The sequence below is a fragment of the Salminus brasiliensis genome, chromosome 1, assembly GCF_030463535.1.
Source record: "Salminus brasiliensis chromosome 1, fSalBra1.hap2, whole genome shotgun sequence".
Classification (NCBI taxonomy): domain Eukaryota; kingdom Metazoa; phylum Chordata; class Actinopteri; order Characiformes; family Bryconidae; genus Salminus; species Salminus brasiliensis.
This window is the reverse complement of record NC_132878.1, coordinates 33,493,812-33,518,224: the sequence shown is the minus strand read 5'-3', so window position 1 is coordinate 33,518,224 and position 24,413 is coordinate 33,493,812. Positions and strand designations below refer to the sequence as shown.

General features: G+C 39.8%; 1 protein-coding gene across 2 annotated transcripts in view; it reads left to right on the top strand.

The window, feature by feature from the left end:
- Positions 1 to 24,413, top strand: part of LOC140554821 (exostosin-1) — a 289,508-nt gene that overhangs the window by 246,312 nt on the left and 18,783 nt on the right. For both annotated transcript variants that reach the window (XM_072678222.1, XM_072678213.1), the window contains exons 6-8: positions 2,035 to 2,167; positions 8,200 to 8,318; positions 9,859 to 9,954. In XM_072678222.1, the coding sequence (XP_072534323.1) occupies positions 2,035 to 2,167; positions 8,200 to 8,318; positions 9,859 to 9,954 (348 nt within the window). The remainder of the gene's footprint in view (positions 1 to 2,034; positions 2,168 to 8,199; positions 8,319 to 9,858; positions 9,955 to 24,413) is intronic.

Below are 24,413 nucleotides of genomic sequence, written 5' to 3'. Positions count from 1 at the left end.
GCACTGAGGAGAGTTATCTGCTTAATTAAGATTTCCCCATTTGAAGATTTGCTGAGGGCTTCCTCCTGGCAGGCTGCAGGAATGTCAGAGGTTGGCCATTCAGATGTTCATTTTTTGGTCCCCGAACAAGGAATAGAACAGTCACTCTTATCTGAGATGGCCTTTATATAGTTGCAGTGAAAGTAAAAGGGGCTTTAAATTGAATTCCATTCCAGTGATGATATATGCCAAGCCAGCGGAGCCACAGTGTTCCATAGTGTACAACTCACAACTCAGCCTAAAATGTTTTGAGCTGATTGTGCCATCTGAAAAAGGCAACCACACTGGAGACCGTTTGCTGCCTGATCGCTCTGGCACTTCAAAAGGTGGTCGGAGTAATGTTGGTGATGCATTTGAGACAATCTTAATGGATCTGTTTTCCAAGCTACATATGTAATCTTTACTCCCAAAAAACAGATGTACAATATTAGTGAAATGAATCACAGGTTGTATACTGTGTTATAAGACAGAAGCAGGGTTTTACATTTAGCCTTTTGCAGAAACGTTGCATTTCCAAGACATTTGATATAAATGAAAAACTAAATCTATTAATGCACATTGCTACAGGCTCCAAGAAGTTTTCCAGAATTAAAGATGAGAATACCCCACCCCACACCAACCACCATCCTAGTGCAAAAGCTTGAGAAAACCATGCTTGTGGGTGTGTTTCCAGGTAGATACTGACGTGAGGTTAGGAAGTTGCAAGGCACAGTGACATTGGAATGAAGTGGGTGTTGACATATTACAGATGTTTAGATTTGATTGATATTGCAACACATTATGCGCTAATATATTTATGTGTGTATTAAATTTTAGGATATTGCTCGACTACTGCATTAACATGCCTGGAAATATGTTTGGAAAATATCAACATATTGGCATCAATAGTTATTTAGGTGAAAATGTTTCATTATGTCTTATATCTATATTTTTTACTTTTTGGTGCAATTGTTTTACTATACTTGCAGTTATATCATATTTTATTATTCCACATTTTATTATTATTATTATTTTTTTTTTTTTACCAAACCAGGTGCTGCCCCACACAAGACTGTCAACTATTTCTTGACTCTCATTGTGAAATTCAACATTTTAAAAAGTGGAGTGTAATTTCCATGCGCCCCATCATTTTCAATGAAATCAGTGTTAAGAAACAACAGTTAAGCATTTTGGGCCAGTACCAATGCAGCATAAACCTACAAAAAGAACAAAATCCTTATTTGACCATTGCTATGCAAAAACCTTGTATCTTCATGTTTAACTTTTTGACCTCATGTGATTCTGACAGTTGTTCTCTGCATTATGTCAAAAATTAAATGATGACTGACCTAACAGAAATGCTCCTTATAATCTTCTCTATAAAATTGCTGTTATTGAGATATAAGTTTTTTTTTGTCTGACAAATATTTCATAACTAATACTTGAGTAATTATGTAATGTGTTTATTATGTAAGTAATATTGAAGCATGTTGTCTTAGTCCTGATTTCTAAATTCTTTAATTTCTGTGTTTATTAATCAGCATCGTCAGATGTTGGCATTAGCCCATACTTTTTTTATGGAGAGTAAACTCACAATCATGCTAGCTCTTTATAGCTGGACTCTAAAGATGTGATCTGACAGCTGCTATTAGTTTCTTCTCCAGTCACTGGCTGAAGTCCTGCCCCAGACCGCTGTCATGTGTTAATGTCTGCTGTCCGTTAACAAATTATTTTCATTAAATCAAGATGAAAGCAAAAATTTTTGATGGACACGTCATCATCATCATCATCATCATCATCATCTCAAGAGAGTCCAGAATACATTTCCTCGCATTTGCTAGTAACAAGTGAAAAGCATCACTGATGCAAATTGGATTTCTGTCATCTATCCGGCATGTATTTATGTGACGAAAATGTAAGATAGGTAAATCTTAGGTTGTTATCTGGATATGATCTAACACACCCTGTTCTGTTTCCTTGTTTGCATGTGTGTGTGTGTGTGTGTATGTTTCACAGATAATCCAGGACAGGATACACACACACATCTCCAGGAGCAGGTTGATGTGGAACTCTCTGCCAGGTGGACTGTACACACTCCCACAGTTCTCATCTGATCCCACACACTTCCCCTTTTACTATGGAGTCCTAGGTGAGTGTGTGTAGGTGTGTGTTTATCACTCTGGATGTTGACATGCCAGTTGGTGTCTGTCTGTCTGTCTGTGATTGTATCATTGATTTCAGCTGAGCTTGTGTCAGGTAACTGCAGTGTGGGAGATAACAGCTGTGTGTGTGTGTGTGTGTGTATGAGTGTGAAAGTGTGTGGGTGAGAGAAAGAGGGTGAAAAATGCTGCGTCTCCGTCTCTCCTGAGCATCGTCTGCTCAAAGCGGTAAAAGTCTGTCGCAGCAAAAATGGAACTGTAACTCAGATAGATGCCAACCTGTCCCAGGGCAGTAGTGTGTGTATGTGTGCCTATGTGTGTTTATGTGTGGATATATGTGCAGACATATCTTTACCAGCATTTAAAAATCACCTAATAAAACATATGCTCATTGTTGTACGTATGTGGGGCTTGTGTTTGTGTGTGTTGGGGTGTGTTCCCATACCTGTGCACATGGGTGTGTGTTGAGTACAGCACAAGTCGTCCTCGTACTTTATCCGGGAGCAGTAAATCTGCGCACCCAGAGTGATAGATGGCCTGTTTCTCCAGTGGCAGCGACACTGTTAGTCTCACTTTCCATAATTCTGATGACACTGCAGTTTAGACTTCCTGTCAGCAGCTCTAAGCTGCTGTAACAGCTCTATGCGCTGATGTACGGCCTGCCCCTCGGAGCCCGCGGCCCCGCAGCCGGCCCGGACCTCATAAATCTGCCCCATTTCTTTTGCAACTCACCCAAAGAACTTCACATCCCACACAAAAGCACGGATCAGAAATTCGAGATTTTGAAGTCAAAAAGGACATGCATGCCAAAAGCGTAAACAAACAGTAATGTGATATCAGAAGGATGGATATGTGCTAGCATGCAGTTCTGTGCAAAAAAAAAGAGCTCAGCCTTCATTTCTCTCCAGTCAAAACATCCATCCAGTCCATAAAGCACAAGTTTAGGAAAACAAAGCATAGAAACAAGGACAAAAATGAGGTTAGATCCCCATTGATGCCACAGCCATCCATGGCCAGGAGTCCAAGAGAGTGTAATTGGCCTCATGGTTACTTGGGAGGAACAAAGACTCTCCAAGGTGTACATAAAAAAAGTCACAGTACCACCATGTACGTCTGTTATTATGCTCAGTGATCATCACTTAGAAGCTAGTAAGTGTGGATATTTGTTAGCTGAAGTAAAAGAACTGGAAATTAGTGATCACCTCCAAGCATGTTTAGCACTCTAATAATGATGTTACTTTAGAAGCAGTTCTACAGTCAAGCCGGAAAGTCTGCACACCCCTTTCACCTTCTCCATGTTTTATTACATTACAGACTTATTCTACAGTAGAGTGAATTCAAATTTTGGCACAAAATTCTACACAAAGTTGCCAATAGGTTTATTAAAAAATCTGTTATTCAGAGGCTATATATCTACACACACTAACCTAAGCTACAAGCTTGACACACTTGTTTCTGGACATTTTGCCCATTCTGGCATATCCTAGCAATCCACATTCATATACAATCAATTGAATTTACTTTAGGATTCCAATTAAGTTGTAGAGACATCTCAAGCAGTACAAAAATAGCTTTCACTGTTTAGTGTAAAATCTTGGGGCCAAAAATGAACTCTGTTATATTGTAGAATAAGTCTTCTCCAACGTGTGCAGATTTTCCGATTTGAATATAAAAGATGTAAAAGAGGTTCATGTGACTCAGAGGAAGCACATGCTAGATCTCACCATGCCAGATAGCGCCATGTGATGATAAGGACCTAGCTAGTGTTTGGGTTTTTTCGGAGATTAAAATGGAGACACAAGTGTCTGATAGCAGTGAATATACAGGGTGGGCCATTTATATGGATATACCTTAATAAAATGGGAATAGTTGGTGATATTAACTTCCTGTTTGTGGGACATTAGTATATGGGAGGGGGAAAACTTTTCAAGATGGGTGGTGACCATGGCGGCCATTTTGAAGTCAGCCATTTTGGATCCAACTTTAGTTTTTTTTCAATGGGAAGAGGGTCATGTGATGCATCAAACTTATTGAGAATTTCACAAAAACAATGGTTTTAACATAACTTTATTTTTTCATGAGTTATTTACAAGTTTCTGACCACTTATAAAATGTGTTCAAAGTGCTGCCCATTATGTTGGATTGTCAATGCAACCCTCTTCTCCCACTCTTCACACACTGATAGCAACACCGCAGAAGAAATTCTAGCACAGGCTTCCAGTATCCGTAGTTTCAAGTGCTGCACATCTCGTATCTTCACAGCATAGACAATTGCCTTCAGATGACCCCAAAGATAAAAGTCTAAGGGGGTCAGATTAGGAGACCTTGGGGGCCATTCAACTGGCCCACGATGACCAATCCACTTTCCAGAAAACTGTTTGTCTAGGAATGCTCGGACCTGACACCCATAATGTGGTGGTGCACCATCCTGCTGGAAAAACTCAGGGAATGTGCCAGTTCATAAAGAGGGAAACACATCATCATGTAGCAATTTCAAATATCCAGTGGCCTTGAGGTTTCCATTGATAAAGAATGGCCCCACTATCTTTGTACCCCATATACCACACCATACCATCAATTTTTGTGTTCCAACAGTCTTGGAGAGATCTATCCAATGTGGGTTAGTGTCAGACCAATAGCGGTGGTTTTGTTTGTTAACTTCACCATTCACATAAAAGTTTGCCTCATCACTGAACAAAATGTTCTGTGTAAACTGAGGGTTCTGTTCCAATTTTTGTTTTGCCCATTCTGCAAATTTAGTGCGCCAATCTGGGTCATCCTTGTTGAGATGCTGCAGCAGCTGAAGTTTGTAAGGGTGCCATTTGTGAGTAGCTAATATCTGCCGAAGGGATGTTCGACTGATGCCACTCTCCAGTGACATGTGGCGTGTGCTACGCTGTGGGCTCTTGCTGAATGAAGTTAGGACAACCACTGATGTTTCTTCACAGTTTTCATGCATCCACATTTTGGCAAATCCAACACTGAACCAGTTTCACGAAACTTGGCAAGCAGTTTGCTAACTGTAGCATGGCAGATGGGTGGTCTCGTAGGGTGTCTTGCATTGAAATCTGCTGCAATGACCCGGGTACTGCGTTCACCAGACATCAACACAATTTCTATCCGCTCCTTATGTGTTAACCTCTGCGACATGTCAATGGCTGTAAACAAAGAGAAGCTTGTAAATAACTCATAGAAGAATAAAGGTATGTTAAAACCAAGCACACCATTGTTTTTCTTGTGAAATTCCCAATAAGTTTGATGTGTCACATGACCCCCTTCCCATCGAAAAACTAAAGTTGGATCCAAAATGGCCAACTTCAAAATGGCCACCATGGTCACCATCCATCTTGAAAAGTTTTCCCCCTCCCATATACTAATGTGCCACAAACAGGAAGTTAATATCACCAACTATTCCCATTTTATTTAGGTGTATCCACCTAAATTCACAGAATATTTCAGCAATGAGTGTGTTCAGCTTTTACCTTTATTACAGTGCACATTCTTTTCAGAAGACTTGCTTTCAGTGTTTTCAGGGAGATTTGTCCACAACTTCTAAGTTACCTCTCAGCATTTAAGTTATCCCAAGCATATTCAATGATGTTGAGATCTGGAGGTGGTAATGCGTTTTTCTTTTCTCAGTAAGATCTTGATCATCTCCACATCCTTTCAGACCCATGGTGCTGAGTAATGTGAATAAATGAAGGTTATTTTAAACTAAAAAAGTCTCTTCACATTTGCACATTTCAGTTACATACCAAAAGTTTTTTCAGAAAGTGTTTCTTCTGTGGAAAAGAACTTTCATTTGGCATCTTTTAAGAGTGTGTTTTCAGGTTACATTTCAGTGATCAGTTTTAATAGAATGTATTACTATCAGCTTAACCTTTAGTGACCTCTGTTATATTTAAATCTTAGTAAATAACAAAGCAGACTCACAAAATCAAATGTTGCAGTTGCAACAAATGCTCTCTTTTGTGGCCATAAACACAGTCATGGTCAGTTCTGAAGGCTGACGAGGCTTATAGCCAAAGATTGACCTTTGAGCTTTGGCATAGCATTCCGGTTCTTCTTGTCTACTATTTGATGAAGGCACACTACACTTTCTGGAATACTAGTTACAGTAGAACCACATAGGAGGGCAAACACCATTTTAAGTTGTGTAGTTTAAGAGCAGAGATCTTTAGTGTTAAAGAAGTCTGTCATTTTCTTTTTTTGCTCCAGTCAACATAATTCAACCCTTCAGCTTCAGCCTGAGCAGAATCAGGCATGTTAGGTGTTGGAGGAGATCCTGCAGGGCTGAGATGGAGAACCAGATTTTGAATTATCAGCTGATCTGCTGAATCTTTTAGTGTCTTCAGCCCCACAAGCTGCTGTCCTGCCCTCACTAATGACCTCCATTCTCTACAGCGCTTCTTATCCATATTCTGAACTGGACTGAGTGTAACTCTTTGTGCATGTGTGCAGCGTGGGAGCAAGTGTTTCTGTGTGCATGTGGATGTTCATTCAATATAAGTGTGTGTCAGTGTTAGTGTGTGCCATATTATCTCCGAGTTAAAGCTCTCTTGAGTGTGTGTATGTATGTGTCACACACTAATGCTAGGTGGTTCCTTTGCTATCCAAACAGCCTCACCTATTAATAGCATGGATTCTACAAGATGTTGGAAAAATTTCTTTGAGATTCTGGTCATTGTTGACAATGCCGCATCACATACCCCTTTTTATACTGACTTTCATGCTGCGGATCTCCTGTTCATCTCAACGATGCTCTACTGGATTTAGATCCAGTGACTGGGAAGACCCTTAAAGAACACTGAACATTGGCATGTTTATGAACCCAGTTTAGCCGTTACAGGGTGGTAAACTGTAGTCATGAAGGGATGAACATGGTCAGCAACGATACTCAAATAAACTGTGACATTCAAGTGATGATTGAATGGTGTAAACGGAGCCAAAGTATGTGAAAAAAACATTTCCCACACCATTACACTAGTCCAGATGGTTTACTCAAAGCTCAAGGTTGGATGTGTCGTTCAATCAGAGATGTTTTTCTGTTCATCGCTATTGTATAGACTGGATATCTGGGTTACTGTAGCCTTTCTGTCACCTCAAACCAGTCTGGCCATTGTCTGTTGACCTCCACAAGCATTTCATCCCACAAAACGGCCGCTCATTGAATGCTCGTTTATTGCACCATTCTGAATAAACTCTCCACACTGTCTCCAGACTGATCAGCAGTTCTATAAATACTCAAACCAGCCTGTCTGACACCAACAGCCATGCCACACTTAAAATAACTGAGATCACAATTTCCCCTTTCTGATGGCTGATGCAAACATGACCTGGAGCTGCTGGACCATACCTGCATGATTTAAAAGTATTGCACTGCTGCCACATGATTGGAACGATTGTATATAATCATACAACAATCAGCCATAACATTAAGACTTGTGAAATAAAGTAATATTAACAGGAATGACTGAAGTTACAAGCATTGATTATCTTCATCCACAGTGGCATCTCGCAAGGAGTAAATATATTAGGCAGCAAGGGAGCAGTAAGTTCATAAAGGTGATTTGTTAAAAGCAGGGAAAATGGACAAGAATAAGAATCTAAACCACTCTGACAAAGGGCTAATTTGTGATGGATAGACAACTGGGTCAGAATATCCTGGTATGTAGCCTACCAGCGCCTACCAAAAGTGATCCAAGAAAGAATAACATTGGTCATGGGTCTAATGGCTCATTGATGCGATCCGTGGAGGTTCCATCTCACAACTTACAGGGTGGAAAGGATCTGGAGCTCTTGTAAAATCCATGTCTCGAATGGACTGGTCTTCACATGGTGTGGTGTGTGAGGGAGAGAATGTGTATTTGGTTTCATGGATTCTGTTGGGTTGTAAGGTGTAAGGTCCATATAGTGTAAGTGGGTGTCAGAATCAGAGGGTAAGATTGTGTAATTGCATGAGAATTCATGCCAATTTAATACATATATGTGTGTGTGTGTGTATGTGTGTGTGTGTGAGTAGGTAAGGGTCCTCAGCAGGAGTTCACGGCGGTTATTCAGGCTGTAACTCCTCTCCAGTCTCCACTGCAGCCCATCCTCAAACTCATCATTGCCGTGGCCAAGTCCAAGTTCTGTGCACAGGTACGTGTTTGTCTTCGTCCAGAACATTTTTGGACAAAGTGTTTCCTGCTCCCAACACTCCTGATTTAACTTCGAAGCTCTTTAACAAACCTGTCCAAAGGTCAAGTGAGAGCAGGAAAAAACTACAATGTGGAGGACTCCAGGCCTAGGACTTGGAAGCACTTTGACCATTAAGACAAGACAAGTATTAATCATCTCATGAACTGGATCAGGTGTTTGGAACAGTTAAGCTGTTTAGAACAGCAGGTCCAAAGGCCCAAGAAACAACCAAAGACCTCTCTCACATGGCATAAAATGCTAGTATGTGCCAAAACATTATGATCACTTACGGATGAAGCAAATAGTATGAATTATCTCATAACAGCAGGGCATGTTTGGAATGTACCAAGTACCTACCAAGTACTAGGTTCCTACACAGTTTCGTGCTTTTCCTGTTCAAGCACACATGATTCAACTTACCTGTTGATTGCCAGGTTTAGTAGATCTGTTAGAGCAGGGAAATCAGCAAACTGTGTCAATATGGCCTGATGACTATTACCTCCAGTGTTTGGGAATGGTTTTAGAAGCTTAAAAAAGATTCAGGATGTTGCTCTGGCCTCCTAGTTCCTCAGATCTCAGTGCAACCTTAAAGGATCTTCTTGAACTTGCTAGATATCACTGGACCCCTTCAGAGCTTTTACAGAGTCTGCACCTCAAAGAGTCAAAGCTGTTTTGGCAGCAAAAGGATATCAGACATAATGTTTTCTTGAGTGAAGGATCATGCCCCAAACTCATCCTCTCGGTCCTCTTACCCTTAATATTCAACTACACGTCAAAAAAACTTCACAGCCACCTCCACCCAATCTCCTCCTTTTCTTCTTTCACTTACCACACAAACAGATCTCCAGACTGTTATTCTGTAAATCCCAATAGATCGAATTTTCCCACTTTATACCAGGAGCTGCTGGACTATACTTGCATGATTGAAATGTTTTACATTACTGTTACATGTTTGGAACAATTGTATATAATCAGACTGTGATCAGCTATAAAATAAAGGTTTGTCAAGTGATTTTAACAGTAATAAAATGACAAACATTGATTATCTTCATCCACAGTGACATCTCACAAGAGGTGGGGCATATTTGACAGCAACGGAACAGTCAGTTCTTGAAGGTGATTTGTTAAAAGCAGGGATAATGGACAAGCATAAGCATCTGAGTCACTCCGACAAGGGCCAATTTGTGATGCCTAGACAACTAGATCAGAACATCCTGGTATGCAGTGGTCAGTACCTACCAACAGGGTCATGGGCCTAATGGCTCATTGATGCGATCCATGGATGCCGCATCTCAAAAGGATCTGCTACAACGTGGAGCTCTTGTGGAGTCCCTGTCTCTAATGGACAGATCTGTTGTGGTGGCACAAGGTGGATCCACTCAATATTAGGCAGGAAAGCCGTTCCATCTCAGGGGGTGAATATGAATATTAGTGTGACATTAGTGTGACAGCACCCCATGCCACACAACTAATGTTTGAAGTGGGATTGAATGTGTTTCAGATTATCGTGCTGTGGAACTGTGACAAACCCTCACCCCCCAGAAGCAAATGGCCGTCCACCAGCGTCCCTCTCACTGTCATCGAGGGAGAGAGAAAGGTAGAATGCGGAAAGAATGTGTGTGTCTGGGTGTGTTACTACATAATTACATAATTCATCTGCAAGCCATATAGTTATGCATTCAATTACAGTTACATTATTGCATGATTTTTGAACTCTAATTATATAATTGCTTTGCTTGGTAATGAATTGCATATCCATTCAATTTCAAATCTGCATTGACAGGTTTAGGTTGGCATATTTGTCCATTTTTTAAATAACTGACAAATTTGGCAAAATGCTAAGAATTTCTTTGTACAAATGATAATATAATAAATGTATCCTTTTCAGCTTCCAAACACAACTGTTGTATGGGCTAGATGTTTAGCATCTACACTTTCAGAATGTTCAAAATTTCATATTGCTTATTTCAGTGAGAAATAATTCATACAACACAATGATCAGCCATATCATTAGTACTACTGACAGATGAAGTGAAAAAACATTGATTATCTTCACCTACAGTGGTTGGCTCTGTCAAGGGGTGGGTCAGTTCTTGAAGGCGATGTGTTTGTTAAAAGGAGAAATGAACAAGCATAAAAATCTGATCCACTTACCAAAATTGGTCCAAGAAAGGACAGCTGGTGAACTGGACATCTAAAACTGGACATAGGTCATGGGAACCTAAGGCCCATTGATGAGATCCATGGAGGCCCCACCTTGCAACTTATATGACCTCCTGGTGGTGTCAGATACCACAGGATGCCTTCAGAGGTCATGTGGGGTCCTTGTCTCAAATGGTCAGATCTATTGTGACAGTTCAATTGGGACCTACTTAGTATTAGGCAGATGGTGGTAATGTTATGGCTGATCGATGTAAAAATACTTGTGACGTCTAAGTAGTCTATTGAGAGAGTGCTATATGTCTCAAATTGCCAGATGCGAATGTACATATAGCCAAATGTACCAAATGTGTTGTCGTACACTGTCCCGAATCTAAGCAAGTGTTCAAATTGCATCGCAAAGCTTTCAGCGTATCTTAAATTAAATTTAATTAGAGGAAGGGTCAAACAGCACCCTTGTACCCAGCTCATGGTTTCTTTATACTGTTTGACCAGTTTAAAGGTACATTCATTTGATAGAGTTATTACTGTACGCACTGTTGTTGTGGCCATATTGGGGTTGATTCCTGATATTTAAACATACAGAAATAAGTCAGAAGTACAGACTCTACCCATTCTATACAGAATTCAAACCGAATGTGAATGTAATTCATTGCATAATCATAAATCATTGATTTCTAATAATGTCATTGATGATGTAACTGTTTCATTTCATTTCAGTTGCAGGATGGAAAGCAATAGGTGTAGAATTGTAAGCACTATTTGTTTTATTCTGAGAGAGAGAGAGAGAGAGAGTGAGAGAGAGATAGAGAGAGCTGTAGTGGACATTAGGTTTATTGATTTGCTGCTGTGTTTGGTGTCTACTAACAGGGCTTAACTGCTCTTCTGCCTTTTACTGTATGTCCATGAGATTTTAATAAATTGACCTTTACCTACAGTTCTATATTACAGTCCCAGCATGTGTGTGTGTGTGTAAGTAAGATATCTCCACAGCTGTGTGTGGGCGGTGGTGTGAAGTTCTGTGATTCCACATTTCTCTCTTTCTCTCTCTCTCTCTCTCTCTCTCTCTCTCTCTCTCTTTCTCTCTCTCTCTCTTTCTCTCTCTTTCTTTCTTTCTCTTTTTGCCTCTTTCTCTGTACTCGTAATACTATTTTCTTTCTCTCTTTCATTTACTTGCTTTCTCTCTTTTGAGATTTCTTCTCTTTCTGCACCGCCTCTTCATTTTTCAGTCTCCTTTTGCTTTTTCTTTCTCCTGTCTTAACTCTCTTTCTCTCTCTCTCTCTCTCCCTCTCTCTCTCTCTCACTCACTCCTTTCTCACTTCATTTTCTCTCCTTCCCCATTTTTCTTTTCCACTCACTCACTCTGTCTCTCTCTCTCAATGTTTGCTCTCTCTCTTTGTATCACTACTTCTGTCCTTTTTCTCATACGTTTTCTCTCCTGCTGTTGTTCACAGCAGTATCAGAGCTCTACAGGATTTACTGTGCTGGCAGCTGCTTTAACGTCTACTGTCTATAAAGAGCGTTCATCTCCTGGTGGGCTTTTCCACCTCTTTCATAAGCTCTATATTTAGTTTGTTAGAGTGCAGGGAATCACATCGTAGACTGGACGCAGGATCTCAAATTGAATTTCTTTCCATTTGAAAAAGGCTTTTCGTGTGTGTGTGTGTGTGTGTGTGTTTGTGGTTTGCTATGGCACAGAGCTGATTATTGTATCAGCCCTTGCAGTTTTCATTGCCGAGGCCTTTAATGCTGTTTGTAATTATATATTGATGAGCGGTTTTTCTGCTAGACTAACTTCAGGGTAATTACGTACTCTGCTTGTTGCGTAACGTATAGTTCAATTACGAAGTGCCACTGTTTCCCTTCATCTTTACTTTCATTCATTATCAATGTGGCTTTACACTTGAACAGTTGGCAACAAAGAAGAGCCCTTATTTACATGTTGCCCTGTGTATCGGCCGTTATCAACAAATCACGTATTACATTCAGAACTTCTGCAGTGAATAAAATATACTAGGAGATATTGCTGATGCTCAATACAACATATTTATTTACTCAAGTAGAAAATCTTTGACAAAACTGGTCATTTGATCATATCTACAAATAATATAGAAGAACTGAATATGGTAAGCTATCTAGAATACCATATGTTATGTATGTGTGTACTGTATGTAAACACTCACTCCATGCAGTTGACAGCCTCAGTCTCTGGACAACAGACATAAGACCAAACAAGCAATGACAAGATCAATATACATCCCCTTTGAGCAGATCGTAGAACGCTGTGGTGCAGAGGTTGCAACAGAGCTAATTCACGGCAACAAGAGAGTAAAAAAAAGCTACGGCTTATGAAGCCCCAGTCCCAGGTGTTCATAGTTAAGCTTGACGTGGGAAGCCGCATGCATGGCCAACTTCTGGATCACCCCGGGGGAGAGCCAGATAACGCAGGCCTGACAACAATTTAATGATGATTTAAGAATTTAAACATAATAGAATTTGAGCAAGAAATTTGAAAACTTTATTATGACATGACTTGATCATAAAATTGAACATGAAAGTTCAACATATGAACATGACATTTGGTCATGATTTCAAAATTTGATAACAGATTGAAATTGAACATTAAAAAATATGATCATTCAAGTTTTTTTTTGTATTTGGTGGTGTGTTTCCTTTTTGCTGTAATGTCAGCATGCACTTGTCTGCATGGGCTTCACAAGTTTGATGAGCAGATTAGATCCACATGGAAGTAATCTGAACAAGGGCTTTATTGAAATAGATCTGACCCAGAAAATATCTGACAACAAAGACCTTGTCAAAAATCTGCTTCCATTTAAAGATTTACCTACAAATAGAGTTTTTTACTCACAATAACAATTTAGGGGTTAAAAAGGGTTTTTATTTAAAAGCTTTCTGCTTGAATTGAATGCAGTCTTAGACTGCTGGCCTGGGTTATATATTCATTTCCTTTGTACACAACCAAAGGTCACACTGAGTGGTCGTGTCCTCCACATCCTGGAGTATTTTATTTCTTGCTTTATTAGTTGCAGAGATTCATTTTGGGGGTGACATTTAATTTAAATGACTGTAGTTGGAATCTAATTACCAGCGGTTCCATAATGACTTTGATTATAATAAGCTCATTATTATCGCTGCTGCATAATGATATATATGTTTCACATTCAGGAGTTTGCTCAACAATAAACACGATCGCTCATTCCTGAAAGGAACTGTAACTGTGCTGCACTTCAAAAAATGCGCTTATTATATTTGCAGGGACATAAGCACTGGTCATCAGGCATTTGAATGTGACCAATCAGGTGGTTCTGGCATGTGTGAGGGAATTGTGGGTGAAGGGTTGTATGATGCACTGTTTATTATTAATGTATATTAGTAAAGGTCTCTCTTTTGTTGCCTTTTTCTCTCATTCTCTCTCTCACATACTCTCTCTTTCTTTCTTCCTCTCCCTCTTTCATTTGTTCAGATTGTTATTCTCTCTATCATTCTCACTCTCTTTCATTCTTCCTCATTCTCTCTCGCTCTCTCTCTTTCTCTCTCTCTTTCTCTCTCTTTCTCTCGCTCTCGTCCTCTCTCTATCTCTATCTCTCTCTCTCTCTCTTTCTCCCTTTCTCAGTCTCTCTCACTCTTTCTCTTATTCTCTCTCATTCTGTCTCTCTCTCTTTCCCCTCCTTTCTCTCTCTCTCTCTCTCTTTCTCAATTCTCAATCTCTCTCAGTCTTTATCTCTGTCCTTTCTTTCACCCCCCCCCCCCCCCCCCCGTGCTCTCTCTCTCTCTCTCTCTCTGGGTCTTAGAATTTGAATGTGATTTTATTGTGTATGTGGGTGGGTGTGGGTGTATGTGTGTGTTTACTTGTATCTGTGGTTGTACACCCTTAAGACTGTGACCACTGAGAAATTAAACATCAATGGAGTGGCCTCTCACCGGGGCTAGTTAAACCTGACCCATGGTCAAGAGCCAAACTGAACAGAGAGAGAAGGAGAGAAGCAAAGAAGGTTAGAGAGAGAGAGAGAGACTGTGTCAGAAATAGAATCTGCAGATTCATGATTACTACACACAGCATCTCCACACTAATGCAACTTGTTAGCATCTGACTTCACTAATGCTCTTGTGGCTGTATGCAATCATATCCTCAAATAATACAAAATCTGTTGGAGAGAACAGAGGCTGCTACTGCAGCAAAGGTGGGCAAACACCATATGAACACCTTTGATTTCAAAGAAAACACTGGATGAGCAGTCCATAAACCTTTGGCCATGCAGCGATAGTGATCATAAAATATGAAAGTGGCTGTTGTTGTGTAAACATGATGAACATGTTCAGATGAATGGACCATTCTCAAGCCTGCAAGTGTCCACCATGTATCCTGTTTAAGCTACTATCTGTTTTAAAACTATAAACCCCACAGAGGCCTCTACTGGACGCTCTGCATTTCACTGTAATGGCCGGGCTTTACTGAGGTTAATTCTGACAATATTTGCAGCAGTCTTCTATGATAATTACAATTTAGATAGTTAGAGATTTATTTTTACTCTGAAAATTCCAGCTGTCAATTTGTAAGCAATATTTGTACACCTTTTTTATGATGGCTGTCCCACTGAGGCTGAGACTCCCAGAGTTTAGACATGCTGCTCATCACATACAAAGTCTGAGGATCCTGACTGGACTTCTGCTCACTTAGACAACAGCCATGATCTGGAAGTCAGTTCAAAGCACAAGTCTCTTAACATCTGTCTTTAGTGACATGTCTTCACGTTATTTTTGCTGGTTTACAGAAATCATTTGTCACCACTAAAATAACTTCAGTAGACGAAAGTCTATTGGTAAGCTATTCCAGTGATTGATACCAGTTTGCACCGATTTACAGATGCAGTTCTTACTCTACACATGTATACTATATGGAGAAACGTGAAGCTGGAAGTGCTCTTGGTGCAGGTTGGCTTTTGACCATTGTCATCAAGTACGGAGGGACTGGTCCATTCTTGGCTTTGTAGGCCAGTGTCAGGGTTTTGAATCTGATATGGGCAGCAGGTAGAGTAAGGCAATGATTCATGCTCAATAATTTACATAACATGTTGGTTTTTACTACTAACAATGCAACTATTAGTAATTGTCACATCACAGATGTCCAATTATGTACACTTTAAAAAGAGAAAACGTAAATTAAAATTAAATATAAGCAATTGAACTGGGTTATTTCAACTTAACTACATTGAATCACATAATGGTTCATTCAAGTATTTATTTCAGTTGAATAAACTCAGTTGAATTATTACTTACTACTAAGTACTTTTTTAGGTTTTTGCTCTTGTGTACATAATTGTTAATAGTGGTACCACCCTGTTATGTAAATTATTAGTAAGAATTATCACTTAAATTTATATGTTAATGCTGTATAATTGGCAGCATGTTGATTCATGTGTCTTCTGGGTAGTGTGAGGTTTAATGCCTTAAGGGGCTTTACATAGCATTAGAGTTAATGTTAGTTTTAAAAAGTGGCTAGTAAAAGAAGCATTCCGTATTTTTATATTCAAGTGAGATTATACTCATTACTGCAGCCTAAAAGCACTAAAAAAGGTAAAGGTAAAGGTAAAGGTGCACGTATTTGTCACTGTACAGTGTATAATTGCGTGACAAGATCTTAACAATGTGTGAATTGTTGAACTGTTAAAGCAATTATTAGTAACTTTCACATGTTAATAATCACAATAAGTAAATATTTTAGAAATGAATCTGATTCAGGCTTTTTTAACAATAAACAAAACCTAATGTTTGTTCCTTAAAAAAAGAGTTAGTTAATTGTCACTGTTTAAAAGAGTGATCAGTAACTCAGTAAACTGTCAAGGATCAACAGAAGTGATTTAGAATTAAATTGGGGTCTAAAGGGTTAATAACATGATGCCTCACCAATGTAGTTGCATTTAGACAGCCCCGAATTAATAGAGTTTGAATGTATTACAGGACCTTTTTTTGACTGCAGGTATATCCACAGTTTGAGCTCATGGTATGCCGCTGCTCATAATGCAGTGTTATTCCCACTGGTAATTTAGAAGTCCGTAATATAGTATAATGTAATAAGATATCCTATGACTTCAGGTGCTCGTTGGCTTCTTATGTAAAAAAACTGCTTCTCTTTTAAATAAAGCCATTTAAATTACTCAGACCCTTTAATTAAAAGTCAATGCCCTAATTAGACCAGCGTCTCCCTCAAGCCCCTATTGACTGTACTGATATAGCACAACCACGTCATATTAACCAGTGGATCGATGAGCAGGGGGTACGCACCACTGCTCCAGGCCCTGCTTATTTGCAACAGCAATACTGTACTTGCTTAACTGGTGTTGTATAAATGTGGGCAGTTCTGTTGAATTGCTGAATTGCTGAGCTCTGCTGCCTTAGGCTTGGTTCTGGGTTTACTAACATATAGTATCGTATTGGGTCTTTAAGTGGGTGCAGACTGTTAGTGTTGTGTGTTTGGGATGTGTGTTTGGAATGTCAAAATGTGTCAGTTTCTTTTCAGAGTCTTTCACCATTATAGTTATAGCATAGCAAATTATAGCCAATAATAAACCTAATAAGTGTACAAGCATTAATATACAGAGAAAGGAAAGGCTTTAATTTTTGAAGTACGGTTCTGCACATACGTTATCCCATTCCTATTAGTTGTTGTGCACCCACCTGCAACCACTTCCACCAATGCAGTCCCATTGGGTCAGTTCACATTTAACAACCAACATTTCAACTGTTAATTCACAAATATAATAATTTTCTACTGAAATAATTTACTACTAAATCACAGAGTTTCTATTTTTGTAGAGAATGGACATCTGTAGCCATCTGACCATCCCAAGACACAGCCACCTCTGTAGCCTGTGTTAATTTGGAGGCTATCTTGACAAATTGCCAAAGTAGGCCTTGTGGTGAAGCGCATACGGATGTCTAGTCTCAAAAATGACTGGATGTTCTGTGCTTGGTCAGTGTCTGTAGCCTTTCTTGCACCACCTGCACTTTGTCCCTCCCTTTAGTCCAAGCACACATCCCAGATATGTATGTGGATGACCTGCCAGAATTCATTGCAGTAATTCACTTAGATGATGTAGTTGTTGTTTAAAGGTGTTGCTGTACACCACAATGTCATCTAGATAAGATGTAGCAAAAGTGTTGGTATTGTTCAGCATGCACAGTCCATTAGGCTTTGGAGTTGGTGGGCACCCTGCAGGTCAAATGACCTAACAGTTAACTAGAAGTGTCCCAGGAATGTCCTTAATGCAGTGCACAGCCTGGCCTACTTAGTTAGGCCGCTTGCAAGTTGCCCTTACATAGATAAAGGGTGCATTAGTGTTACATCCTCTGGCACACTGGCATGGAGTCCTTCAAAGAGATGGAATGCTCAAGCAAGGTGGTGATTCCAGACTTTGCTTGGAACACGTCTGCAAGGATGAGTTCGTTTAGCTCTTGCTGCTGGTGGTTGGACAGGAGAATCAGCTCCAGGGCCAGAATTGGCTGCTCTGGGGTCTTCTCCCACCTCCACAGCTTGCTTGACTGAAGCTTCTTTTTTCTTTCATTCTTTCAGCAGGTGTATATGGAATGGCTTTTTTCTGCCAGGCATGTCTGTAAGTAGTGGGATCAATCTTTCTCATGATACGTCATGAGCATATTTCCAGGGGTAAAAATACTTTCTTCTGGCATTTCTTGGTTTGCTTCATTTTTTTCAAAACCAATTCTGCCATTTCCTCCATTCTCCCTCATCCTGCACACAAAAGAACAGAGGCTAATGGATTCAGGAGTCTTTGGCCTCTTCAAGGCCTCTCTCAGCACATCAAGTAGTCCCGTCACCTGTCATCCACATAAAAGTTCAAAAGAGGAAAAACTTCTGGAAGCCTGGGGCACCTCCTGATGTGAAAAGAACAGCCATCAATCCCAGTCCTTGCCTTTGGCTACCATGAACTTTCTCCTTATACCCTTTAAGGTCTGGTTACATTGCTCAACCAGACCTCCCTTTGGGTGGCAGGAATTGGCCTGAACCCCTTTTATACACAGTACATTATATGCTTAAGTATCTTTCACATTAAGGCTGTAACCTGATCAGTGAATATTTCTCTGGGGAATTCCTACTCTAGAGAACAGCTAACACCTAAAAATCTGTGAAATATTTAGTCAAAAAACGAAAATGCTTTGGAGTAACACATAGCTTATTCACATATTACCAAGGTATATTTTTGACTTGTTTGTGTTCCTTCCAAATACCCCACAATATCCATCCCTATCCTTGTGAATGGAACATATATAATGGGCAGTGGCTGCAGATGTTAGTGGCTACAGTTAGTGTGTGTAAGTATGGCTTAATGGCTTATAGAGTTGGGTACCAAGTTCAGTGCGGTGGGGTAATTGTGGGCTAATGACGAGATACATTCATACATTGTCACATACATTATTCTGAACCCAAATTAATATTATTTTTGTTGAAAAAAAGTGCTATAAGAGGTGTTTTTAAAGGTGGTATAATATATTTTTATTACTATTTTTTAATCATTTAAATGAGTTTATTTGTTCATATCAATTTGATAATACTATGAATTAATAGTTATTTAGACTAAGTTGGACTATTGTGTATTACAGTTAGAGAGTGTGACTACATGCTTATGGGAAAACTCTCACCTCACTCGCATTTTGTCTTATATTGTGGTCAGTTGGCCAAAACATCTAAAACAGGGAAGGGGAACTCTAGTCCTGGAGGGCCAGACTGTTTGGTAATTTTTTTTGCTCAGACCCTCTTTACTCAATTGAGCAGCTAATTGCCAGGCTCAATAGCTAGATCAGTGCAGGGAAAATGCCAAACCCTGCTGGGCTCTGGCCCTCAGTTCCCCACCCCTGCTGTAAACCTAGTTCTTAAGAAGATGTTTTGCTGGATCACTGCCAAATGGCCCAAAGCTTAATCAGCCTCTCAGCAGTTCAGTGATGGCACATGAAAGAGAACCTGAAAGAGACCTCCACTGCCAAGAGGCTGTGAATGACAGTCCCATCTTCACAGCAACTCCCTAATCATCAGGAAATAGGAAGCAGAGAGAGAAATCAGTCAAGGCGTGCGACACACATGCACATACACACACACAAAACAACGTCACCCAAGGAAACATGTGATAAACACACACATACTTGTCTAATTATATTTTTTACTCCTTTTGTTTCTCTGTCCTGAGGCATATCTCATAGGTGTTGATAATTCACTGAGCAAAGAAGTGTGTGTGTGTGCGCACACATATAATTTTGCATGTTTTGCCTTTGTTTTATTTGCTTAAATTATATTTGCTTAAAAGAATTTGTTATAAAAAAGGATAATGTGGATGTGATGATGGTAGTAACAGAATTCATTTAGAAGTCTACATAGAAATTCTTCTAATCTAATGTTGAGGAACTGCCCCAAAACACACTGCCAACACAACAAAGGACTTTATCAGGGGTAAAAAGGCAAGAGGTCTCAGAAGTCAGATGTCAATTATCAGAACTTACACCAAATTAAGCAGCATTTCACCTCCTGAAGACAAGACTGAAGGAAGAAACCCCTCCAAAATAAACAATGTGTGATTAAAGCATCACAAACGTATAATGCAACAGTTCTTTTATAACTATACACTGTCAGTCAAATTGAAAAGTAAAAAATTCAAGGAAAAGGTACAGGTACATTTCCAGCAATGTATTGTAAAGCAATGGAAGTAAATAAGACATTTCAATTCAGATGGCCCAACTTTTACTGGTTACTTACAAACCCTGTCTGTATAAAAGAAATGTCGGAACAGACTGTGTTAATACACTTCTCAGGGCAGTTCTTGGGCATTGCTATAGGTCAGTCAAAGGTCATACAAATCATTATAACCATAAAAATATTGGTGTGTTTCCTTTAGAGAAGATACAAATAAATCCATGGTGTCAGTGAGTGCAGCTTTCTAAACCATAAAAATGCTCTTGAAAACTGAAACTTTAAGGAAGTTCATATAGGAAGAGGTCTGAACAATCCCCACAACATCAAAAGACATGTTTCTGAAATTCAGCTGCTTGTGTGAAGGGTGGCTCACATGAAAACTCCTAGTAGCACAGGTGCTCACTGATGGAAGTGACCAGGTCTTCCACCAGAGGCAGCAGGAAAGCCAATGCTAAGATGGCAAGACAAGAAAAAGAGCAACATCATGAGGAACAGTGTTTTATATTATGTACTGTTAATGGTTATCTCTTCTTGGGGGCTCCGTCTTCCGTAGGCACGACTTAGGCTTTATCAAGCGAACTGTTTTTAATGCACCCTTGTCAACTTCACCTCACTATTTAGTACTCGGCACCAGTGGTCACACTAGTGGTGCACAAGTGGTCTTTCACAATGTAAGGGGAGAAGTGAACCATGAGAAGATACAGTCATGCCCGAAAGTATTCATACCCCTGGCAAAGTTTGACTTAAATTTACTTTTATTTAACCAGAAGTTATATTTTTGCCTTGAAACGACACAGGCATCTCCCAGGAGATAACACGATGATGTACAAGAGGCATCATTGTGGGAAAAAATATTTCTCAACTTTTATACACATTTGAACAAAAAGTGGCATGTCCAAAATTATTCATACCCTTTGAACTTTGAACTGTCACAGTATATGGGAAAATCCAAAGTTCTATACCATTCCAAATAGTCCAAGCTGTTTTAAAGCATCCTAATTACCCTGATTCATTGGGAACAGCTGTTTTAATCAACTCAACAGGAGAAAAACAGCAGCTCTCTGCAGTTGGTTTGTGGACAGTCATGGCTAAGACAAAGGAGCTCACTAAGGACCTGCGGCTGTGCATTGTGGCCGCTCACAAGTCAGGAAAGGGCTATAAAGCCATATCAAAATGTTTTCAAGTTCCACTGGCTACAGTGCAAAGTATTATTAAAAAATACAAGAAGTTCCGCACTGTGGAAAATCTCAGAAGATGTGGTCGGAAGCCAAAAGTGACACCTGTGCTGGCCAGGAGAATAGTGAGAGAGGTGAAGAAAAATCCAAGGATCACCACCAAGGCCATCCTGGTGAATCTGGACTCTGCTGGTGGCGACATCTCAAGGCAGACAGTTCAACGGACACTGCACACTGCTGGGTTCCACGGACGCAGGCCAAGGAGGACACCACTTCTCCAGAAAAGGCACACAAAAGCCCGCTTGACCTTTGCAAATGCTCATCTGGACAAAGAAGAAGACTTCTGGTGTTCTGTTTTATGGTCAGATGAAACAAAAATTTAACTGTTTGGCCACAATGATGTGTGCACCATTTGGCGTGAAAAAGGAGAAGCCTTCAACCCTAAGAACACCATCCCCACTGTCAAACATGGTGGTGGGAACCTAATGTTTTGGGGGTGTTTTTCAGCCAATGGACCAGGGAACTTGATCGCAGTAAATGGCACCATGAAAAAAGAGCAATACATCAAGATTCTCAACAACAACATCAGGCAGTCTGCAGAGAAACTTGGCCTTGGGAACCGGTGGACATTTCAGCACGACAACGACCCAAAACACACAGCCAAAGTGGTGAAGAAATGGTTAGCAGACAAAAACATTAATGTTTTGCAGTGGCCCAGCCAGAGTCCTGACTTGAATCCAATTGAGAATCTGTGGAGGGAGCTAAAGATCAGGGTGATGGCAAGGAGACCCTCGAACCTCAAAGAGTTGGAGCTTATCACTAAAGATGAATGGGCAAAAATACCAGTGGAAACATGCAAAAAGCTGATCAGCAATTACAGGAAGCGTTTGATTGCTGTAATAGCCAATAAAGGCTTTTCTATTAATTATTGAGAAGGGTATGAATAATTTTGGACATGCCACTTTTTGTTCAAATGTGTATAAAAGCTGAGAAATATTTTTTCCCACAATGATGCCTCTTGTACATCATCGTGTTATCTCCTGGGAGATGCCTGTGCCATTTCCAGGCAAAAATATAATTTCTGGTTAAATAAAAGTAAAATTAAGTCAAACTTTGACAGGGGTATGAATACTTTCGGGCATGACTATACATTGGAACCCACAAATAAATGTAAAGATGTAAAATTAGGTAACAATGACAAATGCATTTAAACAGCATTTAAGTCATAATTATAAAAAAAACAGCATTTAAATAATAAATAATTAGTATGTAATAAAAAATGTATCACATTAATGTCAGATTTCACACACACACACGACAATAGTTGAAATATAAATATTCTTTCAGTGTGGATCGATGTCAAATACTCAGTTCTAGACAAATGACATTAAATTACATAATTCAGTCAGAACTGTGCACAGTGGTGGTAAATGGAAGCATCTGACGGACATCTGAAGAGGTTATTGCCTCTGAAAGCTCTGCCTGAAAGCTATTGTGCAGTATGGTTACAAATACTTAGCCTAAGGCCCAAGTTACTGTTTTATATTATTCCCAATGGAAGAGTTTGTTCTTTTTTTTAATCCATTAATGGTGGAGGGGTATGTGCTGGGCATTGTATGGCAAAATTATATTTTTTAAGATATGTCTCTCTTTTACCATCATCAACATTACATGTAAAGCCCAGAAGACACATCAAGGTTCACTGGTGATTTTGGATAGTAAATATTTAGTAAATATTTGTGTTGTAGTCATGGCGACCCCTACTTCTATTTACCACCGCTGTAAAGAAATCTGAGATGCTAGGTTTCTCTACAATAGATTTTATTGGCTGCCCAAAACACACTGGTGTCTGTAAGCGTCCACACATGTAGCCTAATATGAGTAACCACCAAAGAACAAAAATCCCCAAAAGTAACTTTGTTACTCTCACAACTACAAGTGCACAGATTTGTACCCCCCCACACACAAACACATGCTCCTTGGCAGTGTCCCCCTACATACACTAGGGAAATTACTCTTGGCATTGAACATCAGCACAGTGTGCTTATGAGGAAGTTTATACCAGGGTGGCCAAACCCTTTACAAGGAGCTGAGCAATGCTAAAGCATTAGAAACTAAACTGCAGTTTCTAACCCTTTAGACTTTTATGCTCCTTAGTTTGACCATTCCACAGGTCTCAGAAATGCTGTTTGAATGGAGCCTGCAGGCCCATAACCATGAGTTCATGCTCCGGCTGGATCTTTATGCAAACATTTTTGCAAATGGCTTTAATAGAATCTAGTGAAACGAATGAAGTTACAACAGAGCAGACATTGTTTCCAGTTGTTTAGGAACACTGACTGGACACAAGCCCTGGTGTACAGCTAGAGACTGTAAATCATCTTTTGATACACAATTCACTTATAGCTCTTCATTAGTGCTCGGTTTCGACAGAGCAACAGAGCGGTTTTGGGCGACTTGGTTGGAGCACTGTGCCTGATACACACATCCCAGTGCCACACTCACTTCCACGCCAGTATCACCACTATGCTGAGAATGGTCCAACACCCAGATTGTATTTGGTGGACCCATAGTCAGAAACTGACCAGTGATGAATGAGGTAGAGAGGGGGTGATAAATTCTGCATGACAACAGATGGGCCTGTTATCCAAAGCAACACTGCCTATAGATCACTTTAAAGTGGTTTGAGCAAGTAACACCCTCTCTAATAGTCAATGTGACAATACTGGTAAACTTGGCAAAGCAGAAGCAGCAAAAGTAACAAACGCATGTTGTGATTTTACACTAATTATTTCTGACTCGTAGCTCATTTGTGTTTTCAAGCAGAGGAGGAGATATTTTATTTTTTTCTTAATGCCAGTCCTATGAAAGTGTCCAGGATTAGCATATTAAAGTCATTTATCTGCAGACAAATTTGTTTGCTTAAAGATATACACAAGGCGAGAGCAGGAGGTGCAGGAGGAGAGAGAAGGGGGGCAAAGAAGACTACAGTTATGATACCAT